The sequence below is a fragment of the Pipistrellus hanaki genome (genome assembly GCF_964339955.1).
Source record: "Pipistrellus hanaki genome assembly, chromosome: 6".
Taxonomy (NCBI): Eukaryota; Metazoa; Chordata; class Mammalia; order Chiroptera; family Vespertilionidae; genus Pipistrellus; species Pipistrellus hanaki.
Genome location: NC_140508.1, coordinates 5,169,861 through 5,195,319, shown reverse-complemented (window position 1 = coordinate 5,195,319; position 25,459 = coordinate 5,169,861). Strand labels below are relative to the sequence as shown.

Here is a 25,459-nt window from a genome sequence, read left to right as displayed (position 1 = left end):
GGCCGCGCCCCCGTCCCGCGCGCGGCCCGCCGCTGCCTCGCCGTCCCCCGCCCCGGCGCCGGTGGTTCGGCCCGGCCCCGCCCCAGCGCGCACGTCCGCCGACGCCGCCACGCTCGCGCACGCTGCGGACGCGGGGCGGGGCGGCGCGGCCGGCGCAGGGGGCGTCGCGGGCCGCGCGGCGGTGAGTGTGCGCTTTTCCCTGCCTGGCCCTCCGCTCGCCAGCATGAGCTACGACCGCGCCATCACCGTCTTCTCGCCCGACGGCCACCTCTTCCAAGTGGAGTACGCGCAGGAGGCCGTGAAGAAGGGCTCCACCGCGGTGAGTGCGCGCTCTGGGCCGGGCGCGCTGGCGGCCGGAAGCAGGCGGGCCGGGGTGCAGCTGGGAGCGGGCGGCCCGGGCCGCGGGGCCGCGGGGGTGCGGTGAGCCAGAGGGGCTCGGCTGGGGGATCGGGGAGGCCCCGTACTGGGGGCACCTAGGAATCCGCGAGGCCCGGACCGGTCTCTGCCGGGGCGGAGGATGCCCCCAATCGAACGGGACCCGGTCATGGACGGAGCGTTCCCATGGGGCCCGGAGGCCCGGTGCTCCTGCCACTGAGCCCGGCCGCGCTGACAAGCTCCTCTTTGCCGCCAGTGCTTTGTGTCCGATGGGCGTCAGTTGGTCACAGGGGCCGAGGGTCGGGACCCCTGAAGGAAACGGAAAGGGCACGCTGGGCCCTGTGGAGCCGGGCGGGAACGGCAGGACGGGACAGTCTGCTGGGGCTGCCCTCTGAACACTGGGTTCGCAACAAGGGCCGTTGAGGGGGTGTTAATGGTGATCCGTCAGGTGCTTTGCAAACCAGCAAATAGGATGCGATTGATGAGCTTCACAGTGCCACCTTCCTCTTGCCTCCCGGTAGCGCCGAGCGGGCCGGGAGGTGCCGGCCATCTTGCGCCGCCCCGCCCTGCCTTTGAACCCGGGTGGCTGGTGTGGGCTGTGCCGAGGCCCCTGCGTGTGAGCAGGCGGGGCTGGCTGCTCACTGGCTCCGTGAACGTTAAGTACGCAGGTGACTTAAGTGAATCCAGATAGGTCCCAGCTAGGGGACTTCCCCACTTAGGGAGAGCGTTGTCCTCAGGCACAGGTGGGCTTCCAGAAAAAAGCGGAGGTTCTCCGTATGAGCTGAGTAGTTTCCACTGAGCTGGAGGTTCTCTCCTGGGTAAGGAGCGGGGCAATGCGCTGACCCACTGTCCTGAGCCTTCCTCTCGTTTTGAAATTCTTCACGTCGGTGTCAGTTTGCTTATTGGCCAGGTTTCCTTTTATTACCTGGTATTTCAGAGATGTGAGCAAGCAAAACAAAGAAAGCACACAGTTCTGTGAATTTTGGTGTTTCTGTTTCTTGAACATCTTTTGAAATTAAGATCGGAATCCATCTTGTGACCTAACTCAGCTTAAAGAGCACTGGAGTGAGAGTCTACTGACCCTTCCCTCCCCCCCATATGATGAGGCTGGCTTTGCTTAACCCACCTAGCCACCTCCGGCCTGCCAGTCCTGGGGAGCTCTGAAGAAAGCGCCTTGAAATCTGACACAACAGACCAGTCATTTTGCACCCCCAGAGGCATTTGGTAGTCTGGGCAGACATTGTTCCATGTCCAAGACTAGAGGTGCCTCTGGCATCTAGGGGTAAACACCTTAGAGCACAGCAGCCCCACCTCAAAGAGTGAGCCAGCCCAGGGCCCGCAGCACCCAGGCTGAGGAGCCCTGCTCTGAACTAAGCTTCTCTGAGGGATTGACCCCATTTGTCTTTCACATGCATTGCCAGGGGCCAGGGGTTAGTGGTAATTTTAATGTGTCCTTCCCTGTTCAATGCCAGCCATAAGCGGTGCTAACCTCCCAGGAATAGTTGGCACAGGTGTCCTGCACACATTCAAAGGGAAGGGTGGGTAGAAGTGTAGGCCATAAGCATTGAACCACGACTTTCAGAACACCTGGCTTGGTCCTAGGATCTCGGGCTGCGAGCCTTTTCGTATGACTGATTCAGTGGGTTGAGTGACACGCATACACACTGGTGACACCACAGGTGTTGTCATTGAAGCTACAGGTCTGGGCACAGTCACGACAGCTGGGGAGCTCCACTACAGCAGATCAGTAGCGTGGTTGGTCAGCGTGGCACCCACAGCCGTGACCCAGGACCCTGAACACCTGCTCAGAGCTCCATGCCTGCTGCACACCCTCAGGTCACTTAGTGCTGTGCTGGTTTTTCTTGAAGGTTGGCGTTCGAGGAAAAGACATTGTTGTTCTTGGTGTGGAAAAGAAGTCGGTGGCCAAACTGCAGGATGAGAGGACAGTGCGGAAGATCTGTGCCCTGGACGACAATGTCTGCATGGCGTTCGCAGGTGAGCCTGGGGCCAAGCGGAGCTTTGAGAGACGTGTGAACTGGGTAAACCCACGTCCTTTAAAGCAATGGGTTTGGGCCTTTAAAGTAGGGGTGTCGAACTCAATCAGAGAAGGGGCCAAAATCTAAAATCCAGCCTAAATCGCGGGCCGAATGGTTTACTGAACAGTCATAAACTGACAATGTCATAAACTGACAGCGGAGTGCAGTGATAACAGCGCGGTGCGGGCCACATTGCAAGGCCTGGCGGGCTGGATTTGGCCCGCGGGCCTTGTGTTTGACACATGTGCTTTAAAGGGTTTGGCAGTGGTTTCTTGGTGAGGAGGCTCGCTGCCCCTGGTGGCTGGAGCAGAGGCTGCAGGAATAGGTACCCCAGGACATATGGCTTTGCCGTCACCTCCACTGTCATCGGCATGTCCCTGATTATAGTTACTGTCTAGAGAGCGGTCAGGCTTTCTACAGCTACTGCGCCTGTGTAGCAGGGCTGGCGGGAACTGTGTTCTCAGCTCTCTTCCCTTGGTGGGTCCATTTAGGGAACATGCCAGTTACCCTGTGCTAAACGAGGGTGACTTGCCTGACTTCACAGGGCCTGGCACATACAGCTCTTGGTCAGCCCAGAGGCTGAGCGGTCCACCCAGTCTGGGGTCGGTGCTGCCAATGGACCCCGTGCTGAGTTTTAGAGCAGTGGTCGCCTGCCTTTCGGACCTCGCGGACCACCAGTGCCCCGTGGACACCGGTTGGTGACCGCTGCTTTAGAGGACTGGTTTTGGAACCCTTGCTGTCTGCTCATGTGATCTGTCTCTCTGATCATGGCCACACGGTGATGCTCTGCTGTCCTGTAGGCCTTACCGCCGACGCAAGGATAGTCATCAACAGGGCACGGGTGGAGTGCCAGAGCCACCGGCTGACGGTGGAGGACCCGGTCACCGTGGAGTACATTACCCGTTACATCGCCAGCCTGAAGCAGGTAGGCCCCCTGCGGCTCGGCCTGGACACGTGTGGGCACCGCTAGGTCCTGGAGGGTGTCCTGCTGTTAGTGTGGGTACTGGCACACGTCACTGCGGAAGGTTGAGGCCTGCACTCGTCCAGGGCCCAGCCCTGCTTGTGCATGTGTTTGTTGTCACTTGCCCATGTTGGTGGCATCGTTCTTGTTGATGGGATTGGGGCTCCACACGCCTGTTTCTGGAGGGAAGGGCTAGTTTTATCTTGCCATTCTGAGTGATGGTCACTAAGGACTTGGGAGGGGCTGGAAGCCACCCCTGCCCTAAGGTGAACTGCTGGTCGCCTTTCACACCAGCTGTGCAGCCAGAATGTGTGTCTGCTGTCTCACCCTCCGCACAGCCTCAGCTGTGCTCCATGGGGCGGCCCTGCGCCCAGCCTGGCTGGATGGATGAGAATGCAGAAAAGTAGAGAGGGAGCGATTGCTATTCTTGCTCATCCTTAGAAGTAACCTGAGGAGGGGACCCGGGCTGTCCTCGTCTCTCACTGAGTGCAGCGGAGATTTCCCGTGGGCGTGGGCGAGCTTGTGGTGCTGAGATGGCACAGTGATGTGTTCTGTTTCCTGTCAGCGCTACACACAGAGCAATGGGCGCAGGCCGTTCGGCATCTCAGCCCTCATTGTGGGTTTCGACTTTGATGGCACCCCCAGACTCTATCAGACTGACCCGTCGGGCACATACCATGCCTGGAAGGTGAGTCCCCGGCAGAGAGGGGTTGCAGGCTGTGTTGCCACAGTAAAGGGGCTTGGGAGGCCCTGCGGGCTGTGCCTCCCTCCGGGGTGTGCGTGCACACAGCCTATGGAACAGCACTGTTTGGGGGGAAGGGCAGTGAGCTGTAAGGACTCATGGCTTAAAGTGAAGTGGCCACGAGTCTGTCAGCACCGATACGGTATCTACTATTGGGGAGAATCGGGGCAGGCCCGGGAGCCCAGGCTGCCCTCAAGCACAGCACAGGGGCAGCTGGCTGGCCCACACAGTGGCCGAGTTGTTGGTTTGGGTCTGGGTTGTCCTGTGACGTAGAATACTCCCCTATCAGGCCAATGCCATAGGCCGGGGTGCCAAGTCAGTGCGTGAGTTTCTGGAGAAGAATTACACTGACGAAGCCATCGAGACGGACGATCTGACCATCAAGCTGGTGATCAAGGCCCTCCTGGAGGTAAGTGTGCCTTTGCATCTGGGCAAGCCGGGGAGGACCCCCAGGCCCTACAGGTGTTCCCTGGTGGCATGCTACAGGGTTTGCTCTGCTCAGCCAGCTCCTACATGTGACTGGCAGAGTCAGGGCACAGCTTACAACCACACTCAGCCTTCCTGGGGCTCCGGCTACTGGGAGAGCAGAAACTAGGAGGACTGCTGGGAGTTGTAGGGTCTAGCATCTTACAGATGCTAAAGGGTAAAGCCAGAGGCAGAGAGGGGCTAGTTGGAGGCTAGGCTGGGGTAGAGAGCAGGGGGTTGGTGTCAGGAGCCCAGCTGTTGTGCAGGAGCAGGGACCAGAGACCCAGCCAAGGTCTGACTGCCAGGAGGCAGGAGGCAGCGCAGAAGCTGTGGGTGCTGGGACTGCAGTGTGCCCGGCAGTGCTGTGTTTGGGTGCACAGGTGATCGTCTAAAGTAGGGCTGCCAACCTTTCGGACCTCATGGGCCACTGGTTGGCAACCCTATTTGGTCCTGGGGTGGGCTTGGCTATCTAATGCTCTCTTCTCGCCCTCTTCTCCTCCCAAGGTGGTTCAGTCGGGCGGCAAAAACATTGAGCTGGCTGTCATGAGGCGAGACCAGCCCCTCAAGGTAAACCCACGTCTCTTGCTATTTTCACAGTGTAGCGCTCCTGGGGACAGGCAGGGCGGTGCTGGTTCACGCTGCTGTGGCTTTAGCATCAGGCAAGGCTCCTCACAAACGGGTGGGAAGCAAGCACGCCAGGGCTGACCGCATGGTCACACATGGGGATCACATGTGCTCCTGGCACATGGACAAGCTGTCAGCAGCTGTGCAGGTTGGTTTCTGCTTTTCACTAATCCCCACCGGCCACATGGCCTTGTCATCCTGAAGCAGCTGTAGGGTGGGACCTTACTGCACTGGGGCACCTCCGAGGCTGAGGGGCTAACCAGAAACTCTCTTTTGGTAGATTTTAAATCCTGAAGAAATTGAGAAATATGTGGCTGAGATTGAAAAAGAAAAAGAAGAAAATGAAAAGAAGAAACAAAAGAAAGCATCATGATCAAATCTTGCTGGGAGCAATTTTTAAATGCAAATCATGGCTGATGTGAGAACCAACCAACTCGCAGGCACTGGCATCCCGTTGTCTGTGTCCTACAATAAATTCCATGTTTTTAACCTTGCCTTTTTACAAGCCACGTGTCTTTTGGGTGGATTTATGATAGCTCTATTTTTAAATTTTTTTTTTATTTTTATCGACTTGAGTGGGAGAAAGAGCAGCTTTAATTTGTTCCACTTATTTATGCGTTGTTTGATTCTTGTATGTGCCCTGACTGGCATCCTGCAACCTTGGCATATTTAACCAGCTGAGCTACCCGGCCAGGCCTGGAATTCTAGTAGCTCTTGAGGAAATGGAGTTGACCCCTCGCGGTCAGTCTCTGAAAGCTTTCCTCCCCTCTTTGTTGCCAGGCTCCAAGACAACAGCCACAGGCTGAGTGGGGGTTGTCCCTTGGGGACTGTGGAAGGGCTGCAAGGAGTCTGAGCGCACGCAGTACCAGAGGTGTCAGGGCTGCAGTAGGAAGGAGCACCTGGCACTTCTAACCCTCCTTTTCATGTTCCAAATAGGTTGATTGTTCTTCTGACCTTTGTCCAAGCTCCTAGTTAACGTAAGGTCAAGGACAGGAGCACAAATAGCACTGTTAAAGTGTTTACCTCAGAATTTTGCATAGTAGCAGTTGCGTTTAGAACTAGCCTTGTGTTTATGGTTTTTCTAGGTCAAGTCAACATTTCTCATATTGTCTCCCCGAAGACTTCTGGTGCTTACTGTTATCACCCTCTCTCTTTCTAATCTTTTTATCCTCACTGAAGACGGTCACTGATTTTGAGAGAGGGGAACGGGGGTAGTGTTCAGAAACATGGACCAGTTGTCTCCTGCACGCACCCTGACCAGGAATCAAACCCATAGTCCTTGAGTGTACGAGCTGAAGCTCCAACCGACCGAGCCACCCAGTGCCTTGTTCACTTTTTAGCCAGAAAGCCTGTAATCCTAGCCTCTAAGCCATTAGCAGTGTAAGTCATAGTCTTAATGTCCCTACAGAAAACCCTAACAAGCACATTGGCCTGCCACTCTGGAGGCTACTGGTTTTGGTGACAGGTGGCCTTTGGGTCCCTGGGCAGTTGCCCCTTACAACTCTGCTAGGATTCTAAGGTCCCCCTTTCTGCCTCCAACAGTAGCTTTCTTACTCCACATTCCCCTTGAGGGCACATGTAATCTATCTTATGAAAAGGAGTCAAGAGGCCAAGATATTTTAGTTCAGCCTAAAACGCAACTGTCAATGGTTTTCAGTTCAAGACTTGAGCAGCAAGGTTGGTTACATATGGTAACAGAATTGACAATACAGTATGTAGAATCTCAGCACAGAAAATAGTCCAACTGTTCCCAACTAATTTCAAATTTGTGCCCTGGCTGTCTGAATCTAGCATGTGCACACCTGGGAGGATTATTTTTATTGGTCAAGGATGTTAGTTGTCCAAAAAAAAAAAGGAAGTTTGCCAAAAAACGTGGCCCAGCCCTGGAACAGGTTTGCAAGCACTGAGAACAGGGATGCTTGGCAGCTTAGAAGCTGTGTAAGGGATGGACCAAGGAACCATTTCTGAATCAGGTTCATTTGTGAACTGAGTTTTAGAAACTACTTTGTGTCAGGAAGGCAGAGCCACTCATCCCAAAAGGGTGGCCCACAGTGAACGAGCTTGACACTGCCCAGTCCAGCTGAGACGAGCATCAGAGGTCCCCTAAGGCCCGCCTGTCAGGTGTGACGGGATTCAGGCAGAATCAACGGGACCACTTACTTTCAAAGCAAAGAAGAAAATTTTAAAGTTTGCGTGTTTATTTTAATTACAATATACATTACTCCAACAGAGCAGCCCCGTTGCTACATTCTAATTCTTAGCCATTAAGTCCTACAAAAATAAACCCAAGCTTTTACAGTAACTTAATACAGAACCAAAATCTTTATAGCTGTCTAGGGAATTTAGTTACCAAGGTGCTTCTGTCCACCAAGATGCCCTGTCTTCAGGGGGGAGCATGCTTGTACTAAGGTGACCCATTGACTCATGCAACAGTTTATATCCCACCTCCCTCCACCCTCCTACAAAACATAACTATTTACAACTCGGAGCTCTATCAGCCGAGCTTGCAAAAAAGACTGACTCATTTCCAAGTGGATCAGACTCGAACAGTGGCCTGAGTCCAACACTGTCTGGCAGGGGCTGGCAGGACAGAAAGGATGGGTACGCCACTCCAACCCTGATTCCTGTGGAAGCCAGGCTCTGAGCAACAGCTCCTAGCTCATGTTCAGGCCCCTACTGTGCCTCCAAGTGTGTCATCATGCCAGTCCCAACTTAGACACTGCCACCCTGGACATCAGGTGGTCTGTCTGCTCACACATGATCTGCAGGACCTCCACTTTCCCTACTGGGGCCCACCTGACCCCACACCCCCTGGGCTGGCCCTACCTTGCTCCTGAGGCCCACCAGTGGCAGTGGGGATACCGGGCCAGCTGGGTGACAGCTGTGCTTGGCTGCCACACAGTCCACTTTAATAGTGAAAGTTGTAAAAAAAAAATTTTCAAAGTGAGGATCAAGCTTTCACTCTAGAAAACTTTTTGCAAAACACCAAAACCTTAGGTTAGACTGTGCATAACTGAAGAGGAAAGATCCAGAGACCTCAGAGAGGTCACCCAAACACTCTCAAACGTGAGCAGTTCTAACTCAGACCATGTCCAAGTTCCATGACGTCAAAACAAATAATAAACGGTGATCCATCGTCTGTCTGTCCAGCAAGTGCAGCGTCGTCACTCAGCTTCGTTTCTGCCGCTGCCTCTGCAGGAGCCTGAGGGGAACATGACACCATGTAAGTGCTCTCAGCAGGCGTCCCCCATGTCAGCCAGGGCTTCCCAAACCCCCCCATCACAGCCCACCAGGAAAATTCTTTCTGTACGCATGCCCAGCAGGCAGCTCTGGGTCCCATCCACCAAGACCCACTTACCACCAGCCCCTAGGGGCACACACGTCACCTGGGACCTCGTGAAAAAGCCAGGGCCAGGCTTCACTGAGACCCTGGCTTGTCAAGCTCTCCTGGCTGACCCCTCCCCTGAGGAGCAAGCACCCACCTTCCTGCACAGGAACCCACTTTGACAAAGCTGGGCCTGGGGTCCCCAAGAGCCCCCTGGAGATTTGGAGGGCGGCCCTCAGCTCTGCACTCTTCCTGAAGAGGCTGGGGGGCATGGAAGGGGGGTACTGCATCCCCATGCACACCCCCCCCCCCTTAGAGGACCCTCAGGTCCCCCACCCACCTCTGGTTGCTCTTCACACCCTGCCAGTCCCGGCTCTGTGGGAAGTCGGATTGCGCCGGGTGGTGCCACTGCCTCTGCCCCCTCGCAGTCCACCTCGGAATCCACGGCCACGAAGAAACCTTCCCGACACCCCGAAGGTCTCCGTGTTGAGCTTCCTCTCCTCAGCCCACGTGGTCCGCCTGGAACTGAACCAGACAAAGGCTGTGAAAACCGACTGCCGGGGCAGCCATCCCAACTTTCTGGGCCTGTGAGGAAGGACAGACAGACACTGTGTTCCTGGAGCCATTGGAGGGGTGACCCAGCTAGTCCCCTGCAGTTCGACACCCAACAATGCAGGAGCTCCAGGCCCATTGCTCACGGAACTAGGCTGCTGGGCACAGAGCTCATGCCTGTCCCCCAGACAAGCCCGTGGCATACTGTACTCCAATGGAAGCCTCCCTGCTGCTGAGCTCAGGCCTGCACAGTCTCCAAGTCCTGGAGCAGACCATGAGCCCTCCAAACAGGCTTCTACCAGACGAGAAAGGGGCTGGGCTAAACAGGCAGGGTCCCCCGAGAATGTGCTTATACTTTATGGGTGCTGGGAACCAGCACAGCCCGGCTCCAGAGCCCCTTATGTTCGCCAAGCATCTCTAGTACAGACCCGCAACTGTTAACAACCCTTCTCATTTAAAGAAACAGCAGCTGTGTCCCAGCTGCCACTGAGGCCACCCGGCTCTCCTCATATCCTGCCAGCAAACCACTAGCTCAGGGGTCCTCAAACTTTTTAAAGTGGGGGCCAGATCACGGTCCCTCAGAGAGCTGGAGGGCCGGACTATATGAACTACTAATTCCTACTGTAACACCTCGGCTGCGCTCACTGCCCAAAAAACCTGGCGGGCAGGATCAGACTCCTCTGCGGGCCGCATGTGGCCCGCGGGCCGTAGTTTGAAGACCCCTGCTAGCTCCACCTTCAAAGCAGTTCAGAAGCCAAGCCTCTCTCCATCACCAGCCCCAGGTGAGACACCTGAACTATTGGGAATCGGCCACCTGCAGCCACTCTCACCGAAGACCCACGTGGTAAAAGGTCAGGTGGCTTCAATCCTGGGCTCCCAACCTGACAGCTGCCGGCCCTGCCCACTGGAACAGGTTTGGAAACCTGCTCTCTTGGCCCACAGCATCCACAGCCCATTTCGAGTCACCACCCGCTTCTCCTCAATGCATTTGTCTTGTTTGTGTGTATCTTGCCCTCCTCATCCACTTTCCCAGCGCAGGGCAGTGCGGAGCCTCGCTTGCTTTCGGCTGCGCCCTCCATGCTCAGCAGTGTGCCTGACACTCTGCTTGCCAGGAGATGGATCGGAGTTTCTGCAGCATGCCTAGCTCGGCAGAGTTCTTTCCTAGTCTAGCTTGTTCATGGGGCAACACCTGAGTAACCAGCCGTCAGGTGCTGAAAACATACCACATGAGGGGTCCCAGCCTCAAGCGTCAGGTGAAAGAGCACCCGGAACAGAACACTCCTGACACTCAGGCAAGTTGACTCAGGTAGCAAGGACCTCAGGCCTCCAGGGTCAGCTGGGAACCAGGAAGTAAGTCCATAGTCACTCAGCTGGGGTGTGGGGCCAGCCCAGCCTCAATGGGCAGGGCAGAGAAACCAGGAGGGAAGTGAGAGAGTGGCTCGGGGCCTGTGACTGCCAGGGCCTCCCATGCTGCCACCACGGGGACTGATGTGTCCACTGTGGCAGACATGTGAGTAGGGCCCAAACCTGAGAGCTGAGTGATCAACAAGAGAGTGCATCCCAGTCCTAGAAACTGAGGCAGAGTGTGTTTTCCCACCAGCTCACCCGGACCTCCACCCCTCACCCCCGCCCTCTGACCTGGTCTTGAGTTCAGAGGAAATGTTGTCAAAGAAGGATTTGGACTTGTCATAGTAGCAGTTGGGCCCCAGGTGGTCCTCCTCAGCAGGCGCCTCGTCACTCTGGGTCACCACTGCTGGGTCCTTCTCTTCCCCCTTCTCAGCTTTGTCATCTGCACAGAGAAGTGGAGCCCACTGAAATGCTGGAGGCAGGAAAAGCACCTCTGTCTTGGCAGGGCTGCTGTCACTCAGCAGCCAAATGAGTGCTCTGGGCTAAATGGCTTCTCCCCCCAGCCCATGCCATCCACCCTGCAGGGCACAGCTCCCCCACTGGCCCCCATCACCCCCCCCCCACCCCCCCATTTCATAGCTCCAGCTGTTTGACCCACTCTGTGGATACTCCATGGAGAACAAGGGCAATTTCCACACGAGGACTCAGACCTTTGAAGTTCAGTTTCTTCTTGAACTCCTTGTCTAGCTCCTCGCGGTTGAACTGGGCGTTTGCACTCTCAAAGTCAAAGTCCCCCTCAAACTTGATTGTGTTCTCCTTGGCGTTGGTTGGGCGGCTCTGCCCTCTAGAGCGATTCCTTGTTCTTCTGTTCCCTATGAGGAGAAACGAGACATGGCTGATGAGCCACCAACATATTACTGAGTGTGAGACAGATGACAAAGAGAGGAAAAGAGAAGAGAGCACATTGAAGCCACCATCAAGCCCTGGCACCCCTGAAACCGTGCCCAGAGAAGCAGGCGGGGGGGTTGGGGAGGGATGGCAGGGGGGAGAGAGCACGCCAAAACGTGGCAGCAGCTGTTACCTGATCTCCTCCTCTGGGGCCTCCTGTTCTCGTCGTTCACCTGCCCTGGCGTTTGCACAGCGGCTGGCTGAACTACATCTAAGGCGCAAAAGGGGATAGTAAGGCAAGCGCCTGCCAGAGCAGAAGCTGGGACGGAAGCAGATGGCACCACCCCAGGGGACATGCGACAGGGGCCTGCCCTGCAAATGCACGTGGTTTAGGAGGGGTGCAATTCTTTTACAAAGCCCCAGGCAGCAGTGTGCACGGTGAGAAGAGGGAGCACACCCCAGGGAGCGAGTGTTTCAGTACCGCTGGCACTCTTGCCGCTTGGCGGGGCTGGGCGCCCGTTGAGCTGCACCCCCACAGTGCCCTTGCCACCAGGTAACAGCTTTTTGGCGTTCAGGTTATCAAGAGAACCAGTCTGGACAGCCTGCTCCACCATGGGGCTCTTGCCAACTGGGATGGATGGAAAACCAGCTCCTGAGTTGGGGAGAGAAGGCAGATTGACAACAGAGAAAAGGAGAAAGCTCCCTGGTCCCCGAAGACACTTCTTTTCAAGCAGGGGGAGAGGCAACCACCCAGAAGGGGTCTACCCAACCCAGTCCCAGCCCCCTCAGCATGCCACACCTCTGCAGCAGCTCCAGCAGCAAGGCCAGCTCAGCCTGGAAGCTGAGCCCCAGGCTCTGTGAGGAAACCCCCCCAGAGGGACAACACCCGGCCACAAGGAGCCCCTCCCAGTGGTTTAGAAATGGCTCTGATCCCAAGGGGCTTTGTGGTCCCAAGATGCTGTATGAGGATTTGTTCCACACTGGCCCCCACCGAGCAAGAGCCATCCTAGTCTGGGATTGTCCAGAAAACACAGTGGCCAGCCACTGGAGTTAAGTCTTAGGATACTGTTGTTTTTGCGTAAGGCGTAACAAAGCGGAAAAGACTAGCAGCACTGACTACAGAGGAGTGCGGCCTGCGGTGTTCTTGAGGGTCCAGGCTTGTCCTGAAGAACGAAGGCTTCCAGGTTGCCCTGGGCAATGGAGCTGCACTCCCAGCCCTGAGCACAGGACACCAATTCTCAGAAACCGAGCCTTACAAGAGGGTCCTCTAAAGAAAGAGGACAGAGGGATGTGCCTTACTCATCAGCTGTCTGCTCCCCTCTCACCCAGTCCTGGGTCTGTGGGTGGAAGTGCACCAAGGTCTGAGGCAGAAAAGACCAGCCCTAACCTTGGGGTCCTTAGACTGACAGGGGTGGCCCGGGATAAGTGAAGATTACAAATTTTTTTTTCAATGGGACAAAAACCAGAGAAATTACTGTGACAAATTCTTTGTCACTGGATCAAAGTACTTCCAGGGGCTGACTGGAACAGCCTTGTCACAGGCAACTGCAGTGTCCCTACAATGGGCACTGCCCCAGAGCACTTCCTCTGGCTTGTCACCTCCCCAGCACAACCTTCCCTGAGCCACACAGCCCAACTGAGTCCTCACACTCTAACGCAGAGGCAAGAACCTTGGGCCTCTTGGCCTTCTCTGACACCGGTGGAGCAGTTATACTATCTTGCCTAGGCGCAGTTTTCAGGGTGTTGAGAACAGGGTGTCTACGTAACATTTTAGGAGGGAGAGCATCACTCCTTGGTACCGCAAGTGCACTGGCGCCTGTGCAGGGCACATGCAAAACACAGGCTGACAGACTGAGTGAGTCTCCACGGTGTGCGCAGAGCTCTGCCTCCAGTCATGCATATCAACTCCAGACCCCCAGCAAAACGCAAAGAACCAATGCCAGGCAAGGCCAGAAACCCCCACCACCAGCATTAACAGGCTGTCATCAGCCCACACTGTTCACCTGTCAAGAGCTCGGGTTGGTCACCCAGCTTTAAAGTGGCTTCGTCATACTCAGCCATGTGAGGCCAATTTTGTGAGTGAGGAATGTTTCCCAGGTCCCAGAGCTGCATGCAGCTGCTCAGCAGGCTCCCCTGCAGTCTTCCCCAGCAATCCAGACCACGGAGGACCTGAGCAGAGGGCAGTGCCCACACGTGGCAGTGACAGCACAGCAAGCGAAGGGCTTTCTAGCCCTTCTTTAAAACCAGAGTTCCTAAGGCAGGACCATGTGCTGAACCAGAAACACAGTTTAGCTGATCCACAGGCTCAGCCAATCCTGTCACAGCCAGTGTCCCTCTGGGCTATCTATGGTTTACCCCCCTGCTCTCAGGATGGAAAGACAGCGTGCAGTTCTCCCAAACTGCCGTTACCCTTGGAAGTGAGCTGGTGTGGCTCTGAGGACATGTCAGGCTCTGACACGGGCTGTGGAGATGGAGAGGAGCTAGGGCTGGAGGCTGCGGCTGAGGCTGGAGGGCTTACCAGCTTCTCTAAAAGAAGAGAAAGGAGAAAAGAGCAAAAAGAAAGGGCACAGATAAGTAATGAGACACTTGTCTTGCATTTAAGCAGGCTTGGAAAGAGCCAAGCATCTCTCCTAGGACACTTTGCTCACACAAACCTGTTCTAGAAACACAAGGAGCTGGGCCGAGAGGGCACTGCCACCAGTAGGAGCAGCAGCCAAGACAACAGGACTCAGAAGCAAGGGACCCACACAACCGTTGAGGGCCTGATCACACCCTATCGTGAGAGCAGGAGCGAGGTGGGTGAGGCTGCCAACCCCACGGCCTGACTGCTCAGAAGAGCTTCGGCCAGGCCCAGGCAGATCCTCACTACGTGTTAGGATAGTCTTATTCCAGAGTTATTCAATTGAGTGAGGCATCGACCGGAGAATGAAGAAGAAGTAACCTGGCAATGCTGTATTTAAGTTTCACATTTGCAGGCTTACAAATGTGCAAGGAATCAGACGCACTGTGATTACACCTGGAAGTTATCAGGTCTTTGAAGCAATGTACCAGGCCTCCCCCAGACCTGGGCTGACACCAACTGAACATGGATTTGGTTCATCTGTTCCAGGACCCAGACTGTTGCCTCTCCTACTCTCAGTGAGTAGTCACTGAACAGCCTAGCACTCGAAGGACACAGTGTCCCCATCAGGAGCGGAAGCCCACTTCCTGGAGGCCACAGCACGGCAGGTTAGCAAAAAGAAAAGTTACTCACCTAGACCCAAGGAAGCTGCGTACTGCTGACTGAGCAGGGAGCTGGCGGCCAGCTGGCTGTAGGGCGGCATCCCTCTGAAGGGGCTGTAAGGCATGTGCGGCTGGAAAGAGGAGCCCGAGCCCAGGGAAGACTGAGCAAGGGGATACACAGGTAAGAGCAGCGCCAGGCCCCCGTCACCCAGCCGGTTCAGACAGGGACAGACACCCCAGTCTGCCAGCCTGCTTCCTGGAAGCTTGGGTGACCCTAAGGGGGGTAAGCTCCCAGGATGATATAAGGGAGCTTACAGCTGCCTTTCCACATTTTATCCCCAGCCCCACCTGCCCAGGTAATCCTCACTCAAACTTCCCCTAACTTAATTAAGCCCTCTATGGCTCCCCACTGCCTGCACCAGGTAGTCTAGGCTCTGCAAGAGAGAAGACACACCATCCTTGGCTTGGCCCTGCCCCCAAAGGGAATGAGGCCAAGAATCCCCATTCTCTCAGGCCCACTTAGGGGTTTCTCCCTGCAGTTGGTGCTCCAAAGGAGCTGGTGAATACTTAATTTACAAGTCAGGAGAAAACATTAACCTGGGCTCTCTGGTAATCTTGGGCAAAACACACCATAACACAGCACTGCAACTTAACATCTGGGCAGAGTTAACAGAACAAGTCCTGCTGTCCCTGCTAGCATCTTATGCCATGCACACCATAGTGCTGGGGATTTAGACTGACCACCAATTCCTTGGGCGCACTCACTTGCCCCTGCCCCCCTCCTGCCCCCCCACAGCATGATCTCACTCCACACACAAAACTGATGCTGCAGGAGTTAAGGCTTTCCTGGACAAAAACTAAACAACTTTTCATTATAAGGCCATCCCTCGAGTTGAGCGCTCTGGCCTAACAGTCGACACCAAGTTCCATTTGGCCTCCAGCGCCCTCAGAGACGGTCCCACAGGCCCAGAGCCCGCACTCACTTGGACGATGGCAGGGTCCTGAGGGAGAGAGTGCTGAGCTTTTGGAGGTTCACACACTGTGATGTCTTTGATATCGCTTCCCCGGAAAATGATGTACTCATAAATTTCCTCTCTGGGAGGGGCAGGCCTATCTGTGGGACGGTCTTCAGTACCAAAGGACCTCACTTAGGAGCAGAGGAGAAAACGCGTTAGTTGTCCTAGTCAAGCACATTCAACCCCCTTCCTTGGGTGCCATCGATAGCCCAGCACCGGTTTCCACACTTCAACTACTCCCCCCTCCAATTTTCAACGGGGAAGACCCCAGTTGGCAAAGCACCAAAAAGTTCTAGGTCTCAAAAACCACAAGGAACTCCGGGGCCCGGCAGCCACACGAAGCTCCATGTGCTCACAGTAGAACAAGGGGCTTTGCAGAGCCCCGTCGCATCTCACTTGACAGTCAAAGTCCGACAGCTGCTCTTTGATAGGAACCTGCGGACACATTAGCCCTGGGCAGTCCCCCTTTTCTGGGAGAGCAGTGGATACATTGACAGTACCGTTTCTGTTTCCGCCCTCCTACCCACACCAGCCTGGGCAGAGCCTTCAGAGAGGGGTTCCAGAACTTGACCCACCCCACCAGCTCCTGTGTCTATTGGAGGGACTTCTCTATCCCCGCGGGCTGGAGCCCAACCAGGTCTCCTTACATCTCGGCGCCCTCTATCTAATCTGAGCATAACTTCTGCGGACCAGGGGCGACTTTGGGTCTGTTTCTCCAACTGGAATGTCATATTAATGTAGCAAAGTGCCTGCGGAGTACAAGGGAGCGCCCGCACCTCCTGACACTTAACTACCTCCCTGCGCAGGGCAGTCTGCGCCAGCCTGGCGCACTAGGCTTTAAGGAGTGTGAGCCCCGAGGCCTGGGCTCCCTGGCATGGAGGGGGCTCTGCCCGCTGAAAGGCCTTTGGGGGTATCGCTGGCCTATCCAGGTCCAAACCAACGGGGATTCTGTAGACCTGGCTGCACTCGCCATCTTTCTCGGAGGATGTAGACAAAGAAACTTTGAGGCCACCTCCTGCCTCCACCACCTTCCTTCCAGAAGTGTCCCGGAGGCTCAGTGTGGCTCCCAGCGCTCCCAGGGAGCGATCTGTCACTACAGGGCAAGCCCACAGACCACGCCTGGGGTAGGTCAGCAAGCACTTTAGAGGGGGCACCCAGCTGCCAAGGCTCTATGCTGACAGGAGGTTCCGATAAGAAGCGGTATTTGTTCAGGCTCAAGGCCACGGCTGCTTAATGCTTTCCAGAAGGGCTCGCAGGAGCCGGTTTTCTCCCCTCCAGGGGAGGCCGGGGCCGAGGGAGGGGCCTCTGGCCCTCGCCCCTCTCCCGCCGGGCCCGGGCGGCGGGCACAGCTGCCCCTCAGCCAGGTGGGGAGGCGGCGGCCCGGCTACCGACCCCTACCTGCAGGAGGGCGGCGTGGAGGGGGCGGCACCGCGCTGGGCCCGCCCCCCTCCCGCTCCCACAGGCGGGGCGGCCACGGCACACAATGACGCCGGGGCGGGGAGACCTTTGTGCCGGCCGAGCGCAGCTCCGAGGGGAGGCCCGGGGAGGGAAGCGGCACCCGGGGCGGGGGGCGGAATGAAGGGGCGAAGGGAGGGGGTGGCGGGAGGGGGAGGGCCTGCGGGGAGGGGACGGGCAGGGGGTGTGCCCTGCGAGGGGGAGGGGAGGCCGGGAAGAAGGGCCTGGGAGAAGATGGCCGAGGGTGGGGGCTGCCCGGGAGACGGCCCGCGGGGGGAAGGGCTCAGAGTGAAGGCCGGAGGGGTGACGCGGGCCGGGACCCCGGGGTGGGGGTGGGGGTGGGGCCGGGCTGTTGGCGGGCGGGGGCGGGCGGTTGGGGCGCCCGCGGCCGCTACCTTTGGCGAGCGCCACGGTGGAGTTGTCGGTGTCGATGGTGTAGAGGATGCCCTCGTAACGGATCTGCGCCTTGGAGATGAGGCTGATCTTGCTGCCCAGGTACGGGGTGCCCGAGGAACCGCTCATGGCGACGGCCGCCCGGCCGGGCCCGGCCCGCTCGCCCCCGTGCGGTCGCCTCGCCGTCCGCCCTGCCTCCGTGCCGCCTCCCCGCCGCCGAGGGCCCGTGTGGAGACCGGCTGGCGAGCAGCCGCGCGACCGGGGTCTCCGAGGAGCGCGGGGGAGGAGGGGCCGCACAGCCACATCCGGGGCCTCGCCACGCCCCGCCCCGCACGCTCGCCGCCCATTGGCTCAGCGCGGGGCCTCCCCTTTAAATATGGCCGCGCCGCTGCCTGGGGCGGGCCTCGCCGCTCGCCTGCGCAGTCGGCGCGCCGGTTCCAGCTGGTTTTCTCCCTCTCCCCGCCCTTCGCGGCGGCTCCCGGCGGGCCCCGCGCGGGGGACCGAGGCGGGGCCGCAGCGCGAGGAGCGGCGGGAGGGGGGGCAAGGAGGGGTGTCCGGGGGCGGGGGAATGGGGTGCGGAACGCGCGTGCGCGGGCCGGGGTTGCGGGCTGGGATGCGCGCCGAGGTGATGCTGGGGTGGAGGTGACGCCGGGACCCTGTCCTGGGAGGTGACGCCGGGGTGGAGGTGACGCCGGGGTGGAGGTGACGCCGGACCCCTGTCCTGGGGGGTGACGCCGGGACCCTGTCCTGGGGGGTGACGCCGGGACCCTGTCCTGGGAGGTGACGCCGGGACCCTGTCCTGGGGGGTGACGCCGGGACCCTGTCCTGGGGGGTGACGCCGGGACCCTGTCCTGGGAGGTGACGCCGGGGTGGGGGTGACGCCGGGACCCTGCACTGGGGGGTGATGCCGGGACCCTGTCCTGGGGGGTGACGCCGGGACCCTGTCCTGGGGGGTGACGCCGGGGTGGAGGTGACGCCGGACCCCTGTCCTGGGGGATGACGCCGGGACCCTGTCCTGGGGGGTGACGCCGGGACCCTGTCCTGGGGGGTGACGCCGGGACCCTGTTCTGGGGGCGGGGGTGAAGCCAGATTGGGGTGGCTCCTGTTCCTGGGGACGAAGGCTGGGGCCCCTGTGGGGGTGGGGGGAAGACGGGAGAAGGTCCCTATCCTGAGGGCAGGCCCGGGGTGGCTGTCGCAGCCTGGGGTTCAGTGGTGGCTGCGGTAAAGAGCACTTTGGGCGCGTCAGCCGCTGAATAGAAGGAGCTGAATGCATCTTCTCATTGAATCCTGCTCCCCTCCCAAACCTGGGGTTGCGTTCCCATACCACCTGCCACCGAGGCCTCAGAACCCGCCTGACTGGGCCTGCCTGCCGCCTCGCCCTGCTGCCCCAGCCTGGCCGGATCCCCGGCTGTGAAGTGGCGGCCCTCAGTCGGTTTGGAGTCACCTTCCCGTCCAGCGCTCAGCTCCATTAGTGACTGTGCACTCAATTTTTTAAAAAGTATATTTTATTGGTTTTTACAGAAAGGAAGGAAGAGGGATAGAGTTAGAAACATAGATCAGCTGCCTCCTGCCGGATGTGCCTCAACCTAGGTACATGCCCCTGACCGGAATCAAACCTGGGACCCTTCAGTCCACAGGCCGAGGCTCTATCCACTGAGCTAAACCAGTTAGGGCATGTGCACGCTCACTCTTTGTCTGCCTCTCTCTCTTTTGACTGTGCACGTCAGATCAGGGACTGCTTTGGAGTCCTGGAATAAAACGTTTGGGTAATGACTAGTATTTTATAAAAATAAAACAGAGTAAGAAAATACTAGAGTTTTGCTTTGTGAAACAGTTATTTTGCTTATACATAGTATTTAAGTACTTGCTTAAGAGGTGAATGTATTTTTAAGTACTAGGGGGAATCGTGGCAGAGAACTTACCTACTAAGCAAGGTAGGCATACTGACTCCCCTTTTCCTGAATAGTTGAGGGGGGCAGGCTCCAGCCCTTTGTAACCCTGGTCTCCTGCACCCAGCAATGCCTAGTGAGAGAACAGCAATGAGTTTGAGAAAAGGGAAACATCTTCAAAATTTATCTCCCAAATGCACCTGTATTTTCCAGAATTGCTTCTTGGCTCCTGGAAACTCACTGGCAAAGGGGCAGCCTAGCCACAGAGTCACCCAGCCCCAGTGAGAGATCAATGACATGGGCCTCCCTCAGCACAGCACTCCCTTCCCCAGGGTGCTCCTGTTCGGAGTAGGTGCTGCCCCGGTTCTCCAGAGCATCTCACATCCTCCTTCCCCCCACTTGCAGGTCCAGAACATGATTTGCCCAAGGTCAAGGATGCTCTTTCAGGCCTCTGGTGTCTGAGCCAAAGTCGCTGTGTGTGCTGGGAGCTGATTCTATCTTGGAAAAGGGAGTTGGATCCAGAGCCCCAGAACCAGGGTGGGGTGCAGTTCCTAGAGACTGGGAGCTCACAAGGCTCCTGGGTGTGGGTGCAGCCAGGTGGCTTCCTGAGGACATTAGCCACAGAGCAAATACCTAGGCAGGGCAGAGGCTTAAAATAGACATGGCACACAGGCCCCGGAACACTGGTCCTGCCATTCACCCTGTGGTGTCCTGCCCAGAATGCAGGCCGGAGCACTTGCCAAAGGTCCCAGAAGGGGAGCAATTGGGCTGGGACCTAAACTTAACCCAGAAGCCAATTGATGTGGCCTGTGTTCCAGGCGGAACACACCTACCAAACACCTTTACCTTAAATAGCTCTTCATGGTGCCCAGCCAGTCTTGAGCTAAAGGGGTGTAGAGAGATGAGGTGAGAAGCTGAAAAACCCTGGGCGGGTCAGGCTCCCTGCCTCAGTTTCTCCACTTACCAAATGGAGCTTATAGCTCACCTGCCTGTCTCCCTGGTGGATGGGAGGACGCCAGAATACAGTGCCTGTAAAGGGGTTTGAAAGAGGCCAAGGGGCCCACACATCAGAGACTTGGTAAGCAGAGGACCACCGAGACAGCTGGCGAGGTTTTCACTGCGACTTTGGGCCACTTATTAAGTGCCTACTGTATGTAGGAGGAGAAGCAGTCCCTAATAAAAGCAGGTGCACCGTGGCCTGTGTGGCTCAGTAAAGGGTAGCAGGTTGGATTCCCAGTCAATGACATGTGCCTGGGTTTCAGATTTGCATGCGGGAGGCAACTGTTGAATGTGTCACATCGATGTCTCTCTCTCCCTCCTCTTTCCTTCCATTGTTTCTGGAAGTTGATGGAAATCATCGTTCCTTGGATGAGGATTAAAAGGGGAGAGGAAAAAAGCAGGTGTGATTGTCCTAGGTGTCATCACCAGTCTAGGAGTCACACAGCCACTATCCTGCAGCAGGTGACAACATACAACTTCAGGAAGAATGACCAGATAACCATTGTTCTCACAGGTATTGCTTAGGAGGAGAAAACAAAACAGGTGAACTGATTTAAAGAAATGTTAAAAATAGGTGGTCCAGCCCTGGCCAGTGTGGCTCAGTTGATTGGGCATTGTTCTATGCACCAAAGCTTGCTGGTTCAATTCCTGTCAGGGCACATGCCCCAGTTATGGGCTCAACCCCAGTAGGTGGTGTGCAGGAGGCAGCCAGCCTATCCATGTTCCACTCTCACATCAATGTTTTTCCTCTCTAAAAATCAATAAAATTTTTTAAAGTAATAATAGTAGGTGGCCCACAGACAAGCAGAAATCAAGGCAGTGGTCTGAATGTAGGGCTGAACCAGTGAGACAGGACCTGGCCTGTCCCCTCCTCCTCCAGGACCTGCCCAGGGAGGACAGATGTTCACCTTGGGAGCTGGAGCCAGGAATGGGAGGGAGCTGAGGGTAGCAGTGGCGGGGCGGGGAGGTCAGAGCTGGCGTTGAAGGGGTCACGAGGCAGGGAAAGGAGCTGGGAGGCCCAGAGAGCTGGTTCAGGCCCTGGCCCAAGCTGTGGCCCTGGGTACAGACAGGAAGGAGGACGGGGAATTTTCCCCAGATCCGACCTGCTCAGAATCCTGCTAAAATTGATTTCCTCCAATGCAGGCCCACAGCTTCCTGCACCTCCCACCCTCACCTCTCCCCCTTCCCTTTCTCCCTTCTCTGCTTTTCTCTCTCCACCTCCTCCCCTCATCTTTCCTACCCCCTCCACCTCCCTCTCTCTTCCTGTGCCCCCACCTGGCCTCTGGCCTAGGGCAATCGCAGCAGAGATGTGGGAGGCCAGCAGCTCAGGGGACTGCAGCCTACCCCCACCACCCCACGAGCTCCCCCACCGCCGGTCCTTGCCTCGTGATAGTTCCATAGGGAGGAAGGGAAAGCATGACATAGTCACCAAGGCCACAGTGAGAGAGAGGAAATGGAATGTGGGGCCCGAGTGACACCTGAGCACACTGCCCTGCACACTTGGGTTTTGTTTGTTTTTTAATACATATTTTTGTTGATTTCAGAGAGGAAGGGAGAGGGAAAGAGAGAAACATCAATGATGAGAGAGAATCATCGATCAGCTGCCTCCTGCACACCCCCTACTGAGGATGTGCCCACAACCTGGGCATGTGCTCTTGACCAGAATCCAACCAGAGACCCTTCAGTCCCCAGGCCAATGCTCTATCCACTGAGCAAACCCAACTAGGACAGGGCTGTTTTTATTTATCAATAAACTAGAAGCCACTCCCACTCATCCCGGCTCCACTGGGCTGCTGCAGAGGTGGGAGGTGCTCGCCAGCTGTGGCCCAGTGTTTGGTGTGTCAGTCAGCTGAGCGGCACTTTCCTGGTGGTCAGTGTGCGTCCTGAATTGAGCGTCTATCCCCTGGTGGTCAGTGCTCAACATAGCTACTGGCCGGTGGTTAGGTCTCTTAGGCATATATATATATATATATATATATATATATATACACACACACACACACACACACACACACACACACACACTAGAGGCTCAGTGCAGGAGATTCGTGCACGGAGGGGCTCCCTCAGCCCTGCCTGCACCCTCTGCAATTTGGGACCCTTACACCTTTTTCTTATCTAGCTAACCTCTTCACATTTTTAAAAATTAACTGAAATGTCACCTACTCTAGGAATCATCTTTGAACAAATGTCTTTACAATCTATATTAAGTATTTTCATAGTATACCATTCTTTTTCTTTAACAGCTACTTAGAGTGGATGCAATGTGGTTTTCATTCTTGCATCTGAATTTTTTCTTCTTGCTCTTGTAATAGTGAAGCTTATCCAATTTACGTTTTCCCTTCCAGGGCTTATATTTGGTTCAGTTTCTAGTTGGCTCCCTGCATTTTTTTTTTTTTTTTTTTTTTTTTTTTTTTAGCAATAAATTTGGGTTGTGATAGTAAGCCTCACTTATAATCAAGCCTGTAGGTCTCCCTAGCTGAATATTTCTATAATACCTGTCACTTTAGCATACCAGAAATTGTGTTCATTTATAGAAAATAACAATAAATGTCACCTGCTCATTTGATCTTCTATAAATATTTTATAGCAAGATGTGTTATTCTAGTAATTAAACTGTTATAAAACTGAGGTGTACAGAAATAATCACATTGCACAATAAAGAATAACTCAAATATCAAAGCATAGTACACTTAGGGCCTCCCTTGTCCTGTGCCTCAGGTATCATAGCATAGTGCACAGTTCACATGGAACTCAGCTTCCTTTAAAATAGTCATGAAGCAGCTACTTCCACACATATTTTTTTATTTAATTCACAGCACATACTCTTTGTACTAATTATTGGAAAATCATCCTAACAATTGCCTTTGTTCCTCTCTGTATTGTTGCCTTACATTCTGATGTTATTAATGTGCTTTTATCATCCACTCGCTCTAATAAGATTGTAAATTTTTTAAGGGCAGAGATCATGACTTGAGCTTGTGTTTCTCTGTCAGGGTGCCTAGATAAATACTCAAATGCCATCCAGTCCAAATGACTGATGAGAGAGGCCCACTGTTGCTGGGACCTCTGATTTTTTTTTAAAGGCCTCACTTGTTCTTCGCCTTTTCAGAGGGGTGAGTAGGGGCTGAGGGAATTTGAGGAAACCCAGACAGAATTCTCCTCCTAAAAGATTTTTGCTAAGCTGGCGCCCTGGACGCCGGGCATTTGTCCAATTAAAACCCGGACACACAATAACAAAGGCACTGTCTTCTACTGCTAACGCGTGGGGATCAAGCCCCAGCCTGCAGGAACTACTCCCCGCAGTCAGGACTAGGCCACTGGGTGGACTTGGGCTGGTGCTCCTAACTCTGGGGAGAGAGAGACTTCCCGTGGCTGCAGGCAAGAGGCCCCAGACTCCGTGCACACATCTGAACAGGTCCCCAGTGCAGGTTGGTCAGCAGAGTGGCTTCTTCGCCTGGGATTGTGGGGCAGTTTGGCCAGCCTCAGCCTGGCCTGTTTGCCCTGTAATGACAGGGCGGCTCGGCCTGGCCTGTTCACCCCATGATAGAGGAGAGGCTTGGCCTGGGCCCTGGGATTATGGGGCAGCTCAGCCTAAACTATTTGCCTTGTGATTGAGGGGTGGCTCAGCCTGGGCTCTTCGCCCCGGAATCTTGGGGCTGCTCGGCCTGGCCTGTTCGCCTTGTAATTGTGGGGCGGCACGACCTGAGCTCACTGCTTTTCACCAGCTACAGCTCACCAGTTTCCTATGGGCTGAGGAGAGCCAATCAGTCAAGCCCACAGCATGTGGCAGCGGCTGTGAAGTTCACAACGGCAACCCAGCACTGATTTCCGGTTGGTCAGCCTTTGGTCATGATCAGTCGTGACAAGTTGCAACCCTGGGCTTTTATTATTAGGACTAGAGGTCCAGTGCATGAAAATTCATACACTGGAGGGGGGGTTCCTCAGCCCAGCCGCCCCCTCTCACAGTCCGGGAGCCCTCAGGGGCAGGAGGGGACCCAGTGATCAGGGAAAGGTGACACCCCCATCAAACCTCTGCTGCTGCCACTGCTGGCAGCGCAAGCTTCTGCTGGCCCTGGTTACCTGAGCCTTGGGCAGCCAAGAGCAGCTGGGCAGCCACCATTCGAGGCTTGCCTGTGCCTCGGGCTGGCCCTGGGCAGCTGGAGGGCTGAGGGGACTGGGGGACTCTGTAGGCAGGTTCACGGAGCGGCCAGACCCGCCTGGGGGCAGGCCATGCCGAGCCACGTGTCTGCTACCCTGGTGGGGCTGAGGGGACTGGGCACCACCATTTTGTGCTGTAGGTGCCGCCATCTTCGAGGGCATGGCAGTAATTAGCATATTCCCTCCTTATTGGCTGTTGGCACTGCCATCTTTGTGTGTGTGTGATGGTCAGTTAGCATATTCCTTTCTTATTAGATAGGACTAAAGGTCTGGTGCATGAAATTTGTGCATGTGGGGATCCCTCAGCCTGGCCTGCACCCTTTCCAATCAAGGACCCTTCAGGGGATGTCCGACTGCGGGTTTAGGCAACTAGCAGTCAAACATCCCTGTTGTAATCCAGGACCACTGGCTCCTAACAGCTCACCTGCCTGTCTGATCACTTCCTAACTGCCCCCCTGTCAGCCTGGCTGCCCCCCAACTGCACCCCTGCCAACCTGGTCTCCCCCTAACTGGAAGGAAGTTGGACGTCTGGAAGATGTCCAGTCACCCAGTCTAATTAGCATATTACCCTTTTATTAGTATAGATACCGTGTTTCCCCGAAAATAAGACATCCTCCGAAAATAAGACCTACTTACAGGTTTCCTTCTGAGTGAAATATAAGGCATCCCCCCGAAAATAAGGCCCCCCTAGGCTAAACATGAGAGATTTGGCCCACTGATTCTGAAAGAAATGGAGTCACAAGAAATTCACCAGGAAATTCAAGAATTGGATTGTTATGATGATGTTCCAGAAGATGATGACATGATTATCATTGAATAAATGAGTAAATTATTTTTAAAAAATTTTTTAAAATATATTTTATTGATTTTTTACAGAGAGGAAGGGAGAGAGATAGAGAGCTAGAAATGTCGATGAGAGAGAAACATCGACCAGCTGCCTCTTGCACACCCCCTACCGGGGATGTGCCCACAACCAACATACATGCCCCTGACCAGAATCGAACCTGGG

The 25,459-nt window shown here is 55.7% G+C and overlaps 2 protein-coding genes and 1 long non-coding RNA gene across 8 annotated transcripts in view; 1 reads left to right on the top strand and 2 right to left on the bottom strand.

Annotated features, from left to right (window-relative positions):
- The first annotated feature begins 114 nt into the window (after positions 1–114).
- PSMA7 (proteasome 20S subunit alpha 7) lies at positions 115–5,696 on the top strand. The gene is made up of 7 exons (XM_084889024.1): positions 115–319; positions 2,244–2,370; positions 3,212–3,336; positions 3,938–4,060; positions 4,404–4,523; positions 5,084–5,146; positions 5,484–5,696. Exons 1-7 carry the CDS (start codon positions 224–226, stop codon positions 5,574–5,576), a joined length of 747 nt encoding a protein of 248 aa, XP_084745150.1. The 5' UTR covers positions 115–223; the 3' UTR covers positions 5,577–5,696.
- A 1,683-nt stretch (positions 5,697–7,379) lies between these two features.
- Positions 7,380–17,710, bottom strand: LSM14B (LSM family member 14B). Of its 6 annotated transcripts, none has more exons than XM_084889017.1 (10): positions 17,404–17,709; positions 15,521–15,684; positions 14,569–14,668; positions 13,725–13,841; positions 11,797–11,967; positions 11,509–11,586; positions 11,138–11,299; positions 10,719–10,869; positions 8,869–9,053; positions 7,380–8,405 (listed from the first exon to the last, which is right to left on the bottom strand). In XM_084889017.1, exons 1-9 carry the CDS (start codon positions 17,528–17,530, stop codon positions 8,882–8,884), a joined length of 1,242 nt encoding a protein of 413 aa, XP_084745143.1. In that variant the 5' UTR covers positions 17,531–17,709; the 3' UTR covers positions 7,380–8,405; positions 8,869–8,881. The 6 variants fall into 6 exon arrangements, with proteins under 6 accessions (XP_084745143.1, XP_084745142.1, XP_084745146.1 ...); XM_084889016.1 differs by having other exon boundaries at positions 14,569–14,698; positions 17,404–17,707; XM_084889020.1 differs by lacking the exon at positions 13,725–13,841 and having other exon boundaries at positions 17,404–17,710.
- A 692-nt stretch (positions 17,711–18,402) lies between these two features.
- LOC311625094 overlaps positions 18,403–25,459 on the bottom strand; it is a 38,410-nt gene continuing 31,353 nt past the window's right edge. Inside the window, exons 2-3 of the long non-coding RNA XR_014795430.1 lie at positions 19,324–19,423; positions 18,403–19,149 (exon numbers count right to left, since the gene is read on the bottom strand). This is a non-coding gene — a long non-coding RNA (uncharacterized lncRNA). The remainder of the gene's footprint in view (positions 19,150–19,323; positions 19,424–25,459) is intronic.

Bases quoted from the DNA above. Each gene is read 5' to 3' on its own strand.
- LSM14B (XM_084889016.1), bottom strand. From the start codon at position 17,530: ATGAGCGGTTCCTCGGGCACCCCGTACCTGGGCAGCAAGATCAGCCTC. The intron at 11,968-13,724 runs GTAACGGCAGTT...TCCCCAACTCAG, and splicing joins ACACCAGCTCACTTCCAAGG to GAGCTGGTTTTCCATCCATC. The intron at 11,587-11,796 runs GTACTGAAACAC...TTTGCGCCTTAG, and splicing joins AAGCGGCAAGAGTGCCAGCG to ATGTAGTTCAGCCAGCCGCT.
- PSMA7 (XM_084889024.1), top strand. From the start codon at position 224: ATGAGCTACGACCGCGCCATCACCGTCTTCTCGCCCGACGGCCACCTC. The intron at 320-2,243 runs GTGAGTGCGCGC...TTTTTCTTGAAG, and splicing joins TGAAGAAGGGCTCCACCGCG to GTTGGCGTTCGAGGAAAAGA. The intron at 4,061-4,403 runs GTGAGTCCCCGG...CTCCCCTATCAG, and splicing joins GCACATACCATGCCTGGAAG to GCCAATGCCATAGGCCGGGG.